The sequence below is a fragment of the Anneissia japonica genome, unplaced genomic scaffold, assembly GCF_011630105.1.
Source record: "Anneissia japonica isolate Jap-2015-1 unplaced genomic scaffold, ASM1163010v1 scaffold287749_len374965_cov195, whole genome shotgun sequence".
Lineage (NCBI taxonomy): Eukaryota > Metazoa > Echinodermata > Crinoidea > Comatulida > Comatulidae > Anneissia > Anneissia japonica.
In genome coordinates this window covers 334,684-348,216 of record NW_022737310.1, presented here as the reverse complement: position 1 = coordinate 348,216, position 13,533 = coordinate 334,684, and the positions used below count along the sequence as shown (strand labels likewise).

General features: G+C 33.9%; 2 protein-coding genes across 2 annotated transcripts in view; one reads left to right on the top strand and one right to left on the bottom strand.

Moving 5' to 3' along the window:
- The first annotated feature begins 536 nt into the window (after positions 1 to 536).
- On the top strand, positions 537 to 7,463 carry LOC117117301 (venom protein 302-like). The gene is made up of 4 exons (XM_033261559.1): positions 537 to 1,043; positions 3,111 to 3,264; positions 6,050 to 6,170; positions 6,618 to 7,463. The coding sequence occupies exons 1-4, from the start codon at positions 1,003 to 1,005 to the stop codon at positions 6,707 to 6,709; spliced, it is 408 nt and encodes a 135-aa protein (XP_033117450.1). The 5' UTR covers positions 537 to 1,002; the 3' UTR covers positions 6,710 to 7,463.
- Positions 7,464 to 11,472: 4,009 nt separating this feature from the next.
- LOC117117306 overlaps positions 11,473 to 13,533 on the bottom strand; it is a 3,936-nt gene continuing 1,875 nt past the window's right edge. Inside the window, exon 4 of the mRNA XM_033261567.1 lies at positions 11,473 to 12,489. Within this exon, the coding sequence (XP_033117458.1) occupies positions 12,053 to 12,489 (437 nt within the window). The 3' untranslated portion in view covers positions 11,473 to 12,052. The remainder of the gene's footprint in view (positions 12,490 to 13,533) is intronic.

Below are 13,533 nucleotides of genomic sequence, written 5' to 3'. Positions count from 1 at the left end.
CGTCTACCTACTGATTTATATATATATATATATATATGTATATATATGTATATATATGTATGTATATATGTATATATATATTTGTATATATATATTATATAATTCAATAAATGCAATAGACCTTGGAAATAATAAGTATTAGAAACTAATTTGACAAAGGGGGTGCATATAGAATCAGTGAATGTTTTTTTTTATCATAATAGTTTACAATTGAAGTAATTCAAAGAATTTCCAAATTATCAATTCAGACATATCCTAAAATAGGTTAGTAAAATTATAACACTGCGTTATTTTTTCACTTAATATACTAGACGATCTCAAACAAAGAATCGATTCAGACTTTATATATTTTCTCAGTTATGTCTGCGGACACGGTCTCACTTTCGAGTCAGAGTTAAACAAATCGAGGCTGTCATAACTCTGTGGAAATCTAATAAAGACTACATATCCACAGATTAGACGGTTACAATTGGGCAATTGATTCAGGGCTAACGTTTCTAGCCCGGTCGTACCGATCACTCACAGCGGGTAAAATTGGAGCTAATGTCCGCACGTTATCACAGAGGCTCTTGCATACGGCGGCTTGACAGATGCAAAGAGAATAATTTGTAATACCTCACCGAGTTCTATATCGGGAAGTATTCGACAGCTAACCCGTGGTTTCGCCTACAGCATGCACGAACCCTAGATATCTAGGTGTGTTATAAAGGTCTTCAAGGCGGATGTCTTTTCACAGACACACACCTGAGACGGGGCTACTCGCATCTTTCATAATCTTCAAGCTAGTTGTATCCTAAAGCGTATTTGTATTCTGGATAGTGGCCACTCATATTTCGCATTTTCAATTTTTTGGGCTAATATCTTGAAGTTGTTTAGAGTACGTTATTGTCAGGTATCTCATTTCGTGATATCTGGACACCTCTTCCACTAGGGTAGAAGTATTACTAGTGTTGAAGAGTCAACAAGGGTTTTAATTTTGGAACTTGCAATAAACTCACCAATATGTTTTGTCTCTATTTAATTGCCGCAGTTATATTACCAAGGTAAGGATTATTTATATACAATTATATATTTAATTATATAAATCTTAATATTTACCTCGTTTTTAATATACTTTATATATACTAATAATTTTAAATAATACTATTCACACCTAATTTAACTTGATCGTTTTTATATTAATTATGGTATAATTTATGATATAATGATTAATCTAATTTTAATATTTCTGTCAATTAACAGAACCACATATACTTAAGTACGTGTTCTGTGAGAAAACTACATTATATATTATTTTACATTAGCTACAATTTGTATTCTTTATAAATTAGCTAAACTGTCTTCTACTCGTACACTGACCACTGCAAAGTATGCCTATGTACTCAGCTGAAATCTGAATTCAAACAAATGAATGTTTTTCTCTGAATGATGAATATGATGTTGTATTAACGTCGTAGTCACAGCGATTTCCTACTCAACATAATACAGCTTATGATAGATCATTCTTATGCAATATTAAACAAAAACATATTATATACGTTGTCTGTATTAGTTCCTACAATTTATACACCTCATCTCTGTAGAAAAACTTTAATTTCCTACTTATAATAATAATATGTGAACTTATTGAATTGGAAGTGTTAAGAGCACATGCCCAAAACTAGATTGTACAGTCGGAATCAATAGTCTCCAAAGAAACAAAAACACTACACCAAGGTGTTCTTACTGTTCACCTGCACATTTCACTTGTCGTTCTTTGGATTGCTTAGTTACGTCACTAGATGGTGTTGTACGTCAGTTAAATTATCGACGAATATTAATTGGCTAATTTTTAAGTGATAAATCAGTCTCCATTTATACAATGGATTTGCACTTTCTCGATTATAAGACTTTTTGATGAACACTTTTTTTCCCGGAACAAGGGTTATAGAATTCGTTTCAATCATTATAGTTTTTCAATTGTCGAGATATGCACCTTATAAACACCTATTTTAGAGAAATTGTCCTGGTTTTAACTCACAAACAAGTTTAATCAATCAGCATTACTTCATTCTCCTTGATAGTATGTTGCTATATGTATTTTAAATCTCTATAAGTCCGGCGAACATTATATTATTAAAAGTATTACCTTATTAATAGTTACTTGTAGAAATTTTGAAACGAATATTATACCAATCTGGTATTATTATTTTTTATTAAATATTGTATCAATTCAATTTTTAATTCAATTTTTAATTCACAATTAATATATTTTTAACAATTTAATCAACCTGATATTATTAATTATTTTCATTATTGAAAGTATCAATATTATTATATGTATGTAAAAAAAAATATTAATATCATTGTTGATACATGATGCAGAATAAGAGTACCTGCTTCTGATATACTTGATGCGATAGCATGATTTTGTTTTTTTAACTTGATGACATTTTATTACCTTGACGAAATAAACTTAACCCCATCCCAGCTTGTCATCTGTAACATACGATGGTGAAATGCATCATGTTTTGATTGAAAACCAATACTTTTAAACTCGTCAACTTGTCATGGAAGTGCAAAGAGTTTGATATATAACATCTGACGGACGCACTCCATGGCATCGTCAACATTTATTAAAATCATAGCATTATTATGAATATGCTAATTGTACTTGAAATGACAGTGTAGGCCTATGCATATATAATATTCCTAGTTGGTTAAGGCGTCTGTATAGACATCAGAAGATCCCGGATCCGATTCCCGGCTGGGCACCTATTTTGTCACTCGGCATCAATACATATTAAACAAAATGTTTTAAATCTACTTGAGACCTATTGAGTATGACATACAACTCTGTCTCTTATACACATCTAGATGTGTATAAGAGACAGCCACATGTGTCTGCCGTTTTAAAATTAATAGTATGAACAGAGTATAAGTCGCTTTACAAATCCTTGGAGTAGAGTTGTTTTTGTCCGTAGAAACTCCCCACAAAGGTAGCCTAACTTAGTATGAATCTGATACCTCTGACCTATTATCTGCTAATTGAGTGGCGTGGATGTGAAATTGAACATTAATTCGGTTAAACCATAACCCATTTTAATGTTAATACATTGTTACGTTCTCAGCGTGTTGGCCGATGATTGTCCGTGTTGGGACATGAATGAAGAAGAGTTAACGCAACACTGTGAGCTATGGGTGTCGGGTTCGAATCCAGACCAGTGCTCGGAATTAGCTCTCGTGGAATATGACTCGTGTGTTTGTTGCCGACGCTGTACACGGGTAAGTTATATTAAAAATCATTGAGAAAAATTGTATCTTGTTTTCTTTTACAGTTTATGCAGACTGATTTCTTTTCATGTTATTCTCTATCACGAAAGTAATGTCTCTGTCTATGGATGAATAATAATTTGTAGAAAAAGATAGGCCTATCTCCTCGTAAAGATGCATTTTATTAGTAATGTAAATACTCATTCAAATTGTCTTATTTGCATTATTATGAAAGTCTGTTACGTAAAGATATGCAAATTTTATTTAAATTGGTAATCAACATTTTCATTGGCTACTAAAATGTAATTCAATCGTTATTTAAAGGTCAAAATATTATGGAAATAAGGTGTTCGCTCATCTTCACACTTTACTAATTCAAAATGAAAATTGATACTAATGAGGAAGTATTTCGATAGGTTTAATACCAATAACAACTCGTAATCGGAACTTCACTTATTAATTGCAACAACAGATGATTATATTAGGTAACGTATCATTACCAGGCGGCCTGGCACGATATAAATATGCCGTTTCAGCACACGCAATATGGTGCTGCCGCACGTAACATTAAACACTCTAAACTACTATCTACAGATGTGGAAGGATCAGAACACAAAATACATTAAGAATATATTGTATTTTAATTTAAAAAAAAAACTTATTTAGCTATAAAATACAGTAACAAGTAAGTCTATAGCAACCTATTAAAGTTGTAGTTGAGTAGTTTTAGTACAGAAGACTGCCGTGAATAAAATGCCCTAATGAGCAAAGCAACGCAAACAACGCATTATTGCGTTCAATTCATTACGTTTGCGTAAAAATGCATACAACGTATTATTGCGCTCATTGCGTTTACGTTTGAGTTTGTAAATCAATGTATACAACGTATATTCCACTCATTGCGTTTCCGTCAACGTATTTAAATTCCTCTAGTACGCAACAACCTTAATGACCACTAATAAACACATAAATTATTTTGAATTTAAAGTCCTTGACTCAACATTAATACATCGTACAGTAGACTGTCTATCAGTGCATTAGTAAATAATTGATCGGGATTACATCTCTTTTAAATATAAAAGGCTTGAATTAATCCGTTTGTTGGCAATTTAAACTGTAAATAAAATACATAATTCGATCATATCTGTCCAAAAAATAGATAAACACATGTCATCGCTTTCTTATTAGAAAACGATTTTATCGAAATGTCAACATATATGAAAAAATTATTTTATATCAAAAGAAAGGCAAGCGAATGTCAATCACTTTTAATTTACTGCTTCAATAATAATCAATGTAGAAAAGACGCCCTGTTTTATGTATTAGGCCAATCCCAACCATGATATAATAAATGGTATTTCAATCATATAGCCTGTTTTATTAGTATGAGTTGATTTAATTTCAAACTTAATAATTTACAGTTGTCTACATGCCAAGTCTATATTATTGTTTTTAGCTGTGGGATCAGGTTGCTGTGAGAACACAACCCTCTTGAAAGACAGATCAATAATTAAATAAATAATAATTAATAAATACAATGTATACCGTAAGAAATAAAAACAATGATTTTATGTACATTGGAATTACTGTATTTATTCGAATAAATTCTTGTTGAAAATGGTTTTTGAGTAGGAGTTTATTTGACATTTTTTTTATGTAAAATGGTTACGTACTCAAATAATCGCTCCTTAATTTCATTGTAAATGTGGAACAACAAATAATTACCGTAAGATGTGTTAGTGTGGGATCATACAGACTTATTGATCGCAACCAAGCTATAAAAAATTTAATTCTACTGGAGTAGAATTTTAATGTACTGCGTTTGGAATGATGTTGCTTCCAATATATGCGTTTACAGTCATTTAGTGTGGAGTTTATTTCAGGAAAAAAATCAACGCCTAGGGGCGTTTATTCGAGGGAGGCGTTTATTCAAAATGAAGCTGGGGAATTTATTCGATGAGGGGGAATTTATTCGAATAAATACTGTATATCTACTTCATAACACCGCATTTGTAATGATAAGATTTGCACAAGCACCTTTTTATTCTTCAAGTTTTTTTAGTTGACGTTATAAAAATCATAACGAGGCTGAAGTTCTGTGGCGTCATCAATACATATTAAACAAAATGTTTTAAATCTACTTGAGACCTATTGAGTATGACATACAACTTCAACATCCTGGTGGGTTCAACCCGGGTTTATCCCCTTTGGACCGCTTACTTGACCATAAATATAAGCGTTTACATTCCGTAAATTTCTGAAGCGATTGTATTACTCCTAAAGAATATTGGATTTCATTCTATAATGTTTACTTCTATTGAAGTATAAGTGTTTGTTTGTTTAAATATACCTTGCATGCCTTTCGTAACGACAATTTTAAAGTTAGGGATGTATAATATAGTATAGCTACGACCGAAACTGCAATAGATAAATTGTTATAGAATATAATTTTTAAAGAAATTATAATCAAATAATTCTGTTTTAACACAGAGAATTGTTTTTAGCAGAAGATTCTTTAAATTAACAGACAATTCAATGCTATGTGTAAAAATATAGTAATGGTAGGCCTATTGTTAATTAATTGGTCAGAAAGGTAAATTCTTGCTTTAGTTTTCGACTGTAAGCTAATAGCCTAGACCTATATAAAGTTAAAAATTGATTTATTTTTCAAGATTTGTTCAGCGTGATACAGACACTCTTAAGCCTATATTCTTAACAAATCCCACGCCATATTTTCCGAACTTTTTAATATTGTTTGAAGTTATGCATCTTTAAGAGTTCGTTGTTTTTACTCAAGGATGTCAACGAAGTATGCGGCGGCGAAAATGGTGTACTTGGCGTTTGTTCACCCGGCTTGAAATGTAGTTTCATCACTGGTAATTCGGTCTTTGGACTCTGTACAGAAGACACAGATGAAGGTGAGTGAATTACTTAAAGTTTTCCACCTGAATGATAAGGCCAAATATTAGGGCACCATGTATAAATTTACGAAAATTAGGCCCTTTTAAACATCATTTTATTTCTGTTAGAATCAAATTACACCAATAGGCCTACTATATCATGTAACTCGTAGTGAGTTATGTTACCCTCAACCTCTGGAACAAATCTTAATTTTATTATGCACTGCGGTCCGCAATACAAATAGTCAATCGAACTGAATCAAAACACATGAAAAACTTCAACTTAAAATTAAAGTATATTTATGAACTAAATATGTTTTTTTTTTTATAGAAGAAGAATAAGATGATGATGATGATGATGATGATGACGGAGAAGAAGAAAAATAAGATGATTATAATGATAATGATGATGGTGGTGATCATGATGACGATCATTATGGTAATTATTATCTGTTTATCTTTCAGATGCTATACTTGCGCAGAATTTCTCACCACCAATGTTCTTGAATAAAGCAGGTGATGATAACGACAATGGACTGGGCCACATATTCTGGTAATAAAACGGTATCTGAAAACAGAATGCTCGAAAGACAAGATGCTAGGCCTGAGCCGATGTATGCAGCTGATGAGGGTAACACAAACCGTAACACTTCATGTTGTTTCTTTAAACAACCTGTCATTAAAATCGGACTTGAACACGCTGAAAAAAGAGCAATTTTGAGATATATTTTTTGTAAAGTTAAGCGAGGAAAAGTTATGTTTATGTTTGATTGAAAACCAAACGTTTTTAGAATACATTGATATTTTAAAGAGATTCAGTTTATTAATTTGTGAAGGAATATGTGTGGGGTTGTTTTGTCTATCCAAATGTGAATACCTCTTTAGTGAATAGTTCCCAAGTAAACCTATCATACTCTGAAAATATTACCGCTACCGCAAGTCACGGTAAAATCCGAAGACATTCAAAACAGATGCAGATATTGTTATAAATCGCTAAACTTTGTTGATATAAATAAAGCTTTAATTTCAGATTTTGTAATGACACACAGCGGTACCCTAACAATAAACCTTACCCATCTATCTCGTATTTATTAATTTATTAAGATTTATCAGAAGAAATGTTGAGCTTCTGTATTGTAAGATTCATGTGTAAATTTATAAAATGTGTTTGTAGATTTATTGCTTATGTGTACATATAATAAATAATACTAAATATCATGTAAAAATAAAGTTGCGATATACATCTACGTTATAAAGTAAATACTCTGACTTAGGAGTGTGAAGAAATCAAATAAATGATAATAATCCAGACAGATTGTTTTAGTAAGCTGATTATGACCAGTGGTGTAACGCATATGCGCTCTCATGCGGCGATCCGCATGGCCCCCGAATTCTAGGGGCCCCGAAGGGGCCCTACTCATAGGTTCCTAGATCTAGCACCACTACTCATAGGTTCCTCGATCTAGCACCCTGACCAAAAAGGACTTGGTTGATAAAAAAAAAAAAAAAACACCATGTGTCTGAAATCGACTGTAGGGTATATATCATATTACATCAATTAAAGAGTGGGGGTACCCTTCTCGGCCCAGGACCCCACCAAATTTGTCAAAAAAAAATGGAGATAAAGAGAAGATTATATTCACAATTTTAAGTCCGTAAGAGTGCCATTTAAGGCCATCTAGACGTGCCATAATAATACGTTTTCTTATCTCAGCCCCACAAGGGCGCGGGCAACAGCATATAGGTGTCAAATCGACTGTAGGGCATATTATATCCAGTGGCGGAATATAGAGTGAGGGGGGAGGAGCTGTCGGCCCGGGGCCCCACTAAATTTGTCAAAATATTTTTTAACTGGAGATAAAAATAAAATTACATTCACAATTTTATGTCTGTGAAGTGCCATTTACGGCCATCTAAAGGTGCCATTTTCATAAATTTTCTTACCTGAGCCCCATCCGGGTGGGTCTAAGGTGGTATAGACTCAACTGACAAAGTCCCTCCCTGGCCCAAATTTTCTAGATCCACATTATATCATATATATTCGTCGCTAAAACATTTAGAATAACAATGCACGTCTAAAATCATACGTTGGAATTGGTGACCGGGACCCAAAAAGGCCCCCCCCCCCCCGTTTCAGAAATACACAGGAGTCCCCGCCCCATCGTTACGCCACTCATTATGACGTCACAAGACATACTCTGAGTCAGGTTCCGACTCGATGGAGTTTAATGTCATACCCAGGAAAAGACACAGATCTGCTTTGAAAGGTGTGGCGTGGGGAGACATTTCGTGAGTCCACACCCATCAGGGTTTAAAATTTGAGGAAATAGTACATCTAGATGGCCAGAAATGATACTTTTAGTAAAATTCATCATCATCACATCACTACTGTTTTATATAAATTTCTCATAATATTTTATATCGAATTTTCGGCAACCATAGAGATCTTATTAATATGTGTGATGTACGGTATTTTAGCAAATAAACTTTAAAACATTGTCTTTGATGTATGTACTTTACATACTTGAAAGCCGTGATTTCAAGCACCATGATTGGGGCTGAGGTGAGAAAATTTGAGGAAATAGGACCTCAGATGGCCGGAAATGACACTTTTATATAGTACCGGTAATCATCACATCACTATATTATAATAACTGCGAAGAGCCAACAAATTTCTCATGATCTCTTATCAGGGATTTTTGGCAACCATAGAGATCTACTTAATATCTAGGACAACGTAAGCCCAACTATAGGCCCTAACTAAGCTTTAATTACTATAATAATTATGATTGACAAATAACAAGTTCCTTTTCGCCTTTAGCACAATTTTTAATATTATTAATATTATTATCTATCATCATTATTATTATTATTATTATTATTATTATTATTATTATTATTATTATTATTATTACTTCTACTACTAGTAGTAGTATTATTAAACAAAACTGCATAAATGCATCAAAAAGGATAGAAACCAAACTGAACCATGGCCTGGGATTTATGGATTTAAGGCGAATTTTAGGTTGGTTTTTTTTTGTTTTGTTAAGTAAGTTTGTTAAATCCACTCCTTGAGAAGTAGCCGTTATAAATCCGAAAAATTTAATTTTTGCATTAACGTGTACAGTGCCAATTTGATTAATCTAACGAATATTCCACTGGGTTACTATCGGGTTAGCGGGTGACTTTTATTGATAGAAGTTTATGGTGGGTTTCTATTGGAGCACGGGTCACAAATCTACAGTAGAAGGAGTCAATTAGAAATTGTACAGTATTTAAATTACACCAAACTATAATTAGGCCTATGTACAACATGTGCTGATGCATATTTACATATTTTATAGAAGTATTCATTTTGAGTGATCCCATTAGAGAATGTGTAGGCCTATTTGCTAGCAAGAACAAGCTTTAAAATTCTAACGCTGTTTACAAAGGGGGGGGGGGTGGAGCCGCGGCTTCCACGGCCCCCCACCCTTGAATACGTCCCTGGCGAAAGTTACACAAACGCAATACATTATTTGATTAACATGGAAAAAGTCTTGCGACAATTCCCTTATTAGCTAATGATCAATTTCATAACTTGAACAGCAGGACTACATCATTCTGAAATAGTCATTCAGTAGTTTGACCAATCAGAGAAAATATCATTATATTAAACAAAATATGCACTGTGATAACACAGAAACATAGCAAAGGCAATATGAAAAGTATAAACGATGCTAAAAAAAGAAAAAGAAAAAAGGAAATGTAGTATATATGAAAATCATTTCATTTCACATTTTAGGCACAACTACCAAGGGTATGCCAGTAACGAACTTAATCACTTTCGAGTGGTAATCCCTTTCATGTGGTATTTTACATTAGATACTGTCTCTTATACACATCTAGATGTGTATAAGAGACAGATTTTTAACTACTTGCAAATAATTTTTGGGGGAGACGAGGGGGGGGGGAGTGAGTAATTTTTGGAGGGGCATCCCTAGATACGCCACTGCTCCCGTGCCTTTCACTTATCTGCCAGCAACTTTCTTTCTGATATATCAAATATATTAATAGAAATCTTTGGGCGTGACAAAACATTGGTACAAGCTATTAAACAAGTTTCTTCACTTCTCCATGCATAATCATATATTAGTCTCAATGTTATTGCTTCGAAAATAAATTCAATCAAGATAAATCTTGGCCTCAGAAATCTAAATTGATTTGTATAATGAAATCAGTTTGCGTGGCATCAAGTTATAATTGTACGTGCTTTCTACAATTGTCGCACTAGCACATTTTCGTTCTAAATGCCATATTTATGATTTTGGCCTTCAAAAAGGAAGATCTAATATACAGTTTACTATGATCTACCGATTGGAAGCCTTATAAAAACAACTTTTAGGCGTTACTTTATTATAATTAATCTAAAAAGTACAGGTTCAATGTATTGAGAGGATAAAAAGTCACCTTTTATATCTCATGCGCAGTAGGCCTAGAGTTAGTTACGATTTTAATATTGATAATGTTGGCTGTCAATTCGTAAGTGGAGCGGTACCATCAAACACTTATCACCTTCTATGGATCAGGCTGGAGACACATTAAACACGGTTTAAACACGAATTATACCTGGCGTGAATTTGTTTCCAGCCCAGCTAGAATATGGTTTCTCCATGGTGCCGCGCATAGGGCGACTGTAGGTATCATCTACGTCACCAGAGATCGTGCGAAGCATTCGTTACTGCCTGTTGCTTTGCGTCCGTATTGAAATAGCAAATCGAGTTTGTTGGAAAACTGAGACGCAGCTCAAACAAAATATTCAATTTCGATCGTGCAATGCCTAACATATCTAACATTCTGCTGTGTTACAATGGAGAGGTACTGAAGTGATTCTCACAAACCTCAACTCCCTTGACGTAGACATAGTAATGAGTTCCTGTAACATAAGAAGTCATTTCTTTATGGAAACCTCGTCTCAATTGCATTGGGTTGTTTTGTTACTAGCTACCGTAATTACAAAAATCAATAAAAACTTAAAATTTGTGAGTTTCAATCAGGTTGTAGACTACAGTGATACAGGTTTATGTTAATGTACATGTTTATGTGACGTCTTCACAATCAACATATTTCATAAACAATTCTATGATTCATAATGTTTCTATATTTATTTACTATTTCTTTCAACAAATTTCATTTGTGGAGTGTAATTTCGTTCGAATAGTGTTATGTAGAGTGAAAAGTTGGTGGCGCACTTCTAGAACTACAGTTCTCTTTATGTGCAGGCCTAATATTTTGTAGATACTTTTTGATAAACACAACAATGAATTTCACATAATATAGATACGTTGTCACATTTATATTTTATTATATAATCTGAAGTATCTGATATTAAGTTTAAGGACAATATTAAAGAAAATATAATGTGATAATTAAATGTAAACGTAGGCCTATGTCAATGCATTGGGTGAAGAAACTGCAATGTACTGTTTATGTGTGTGGTATTTTACATTAGATATGTTAGATAAATAAATAGAACTTTAAATTAAAATTAGACATTCAAATTTTCAAATGTAATATATATAATGGTCTAGACCTAAAATTACCTACTAATTACGTACTAACAAATAATTAAATATATATTGTTTTTATCAATTAGTCCCCAATTACACATAATCATTCAATCAATGGATTTATAATGTTGATTAGTGTAAAAAAAAACATCCATGGGTTCTCAATAGAAACATGGTAGGAAACGACGAGTTTTATGTAATACAGGGTAAATACCAAAACCAACAAAAAAACTAAACCCAACTTAGAATAGTACTACAGAAAAAACGTGATCAAGACGATCACAAATCGCCTCGGCATTTTGACAAATCTAATTTGGAAATAAATTCACCGATCGTTTGTCAGTTTCATCTCTAAGGAGGTATCATAAGTAGGTCCTCGTGGCCAGATCCATTTTCTTCTACGTTTTCCTTCGCTACAAACGCGTACGTTGCCTGGTAGTTGACATCCATATCAAACGGTCCATTATAACCACACCCACGTTCATCTTGAACAAAAATAATATCCAGCTTTCGAGATGACGAGGTAAATTTTATCGGAAAACCATCCTTCTGATTCGAACATATGTCGGTGATCGTTCTCCCAGACTTTTCTGAGAAGTCGACGACCCGAAGTTTTGTCGCACACGTTCCGCCCATTTGGGCATAGCCCAGGCCAGAGGCGCTGCGAATGGTCAATCGGATTACGTGATCTGAGGGCGCTCTTAATTTGTAGTAACACTTCTCATGACTGCTATCGAATTCTGCATCGATACGTCCTCTTGGTCCCTTCTTGATTAGGACATCGCATCCTATAAGGAACAATATAAATAAGATTAGTACTGTTGCGTACTGTAGCACTGTAACCATACATGTAAACAATTGGTAGTCCAGTGACAGAGTGATCCAGGATTTAGCAATGTGGAGGGTGGGGCTGGGGTGGATAATACGATTTGCGAAGAACCAAGTCGGAGGAGGGAGCAGATCTATTTCGAAAGGTGAGGAGGACATTTCGTGAGTCCACACCCACCTCAGGCCCACCATGGTAGGGCATGTGGTGCGAAAAATTTAGGAAACAGTAGCTCTAGATGACCAGAAAGGACACTTTTATTTAGTAAAATTCATCGTCATCACGTCACCATTTAGTCAAAATGAGGCACCAACAAATTTCTCATGATGTTTTACCAGGATTTTCGACAACCATAAATATCTAATAAATATGTGTGAATTAAAAACATTGCCTTTGATGTACCTACTTCAAAACCGAAAGTCCACACCATATAGTTAAGGGCTGAGGTGAGAACATTTAGGGAATTGTCAGAAATGACACTCTTATATATATGTTTTTTTTATATATATGTTTTTACCATTGTTTAATTAGGTTTGTAGTTAAGATAAAAGTTGTGACAGCCCCGAAACCTTGCTCAGAAATACCGGGATGGTGTCCGGCGGGGGATAGTTTCTACCATTTTTTTTATCTATTTAAGTAATTGTACAGTATTTGTCCTACCTTGTAATCATGGTCCCAAAACCTTAACTCAGAAATACCGGGTTGGTGTCCGGCGGGGGATAGTTTTTACCATATTGTAGTTAAGTTGTATGTTTTACGGGAGTAGTCTGCTACATGTAACATGTATACATGAGAAGCACACAGGCAAGACGACTGACAATTTTTTTTTCATGGTCACCGAAGGGGGTGGCCAGCCACCCTATTCACCCCTAGTAGATCCGCCATTGGAGTCCTCAAATAAAGGAACAAATTGTGCTATTGATTGTGTCAAATATAGCTCTCAAGAGAGATTGCGGGTTCGACTCCCACTAAAGACCTATTTTTACACACACACACACACATATAT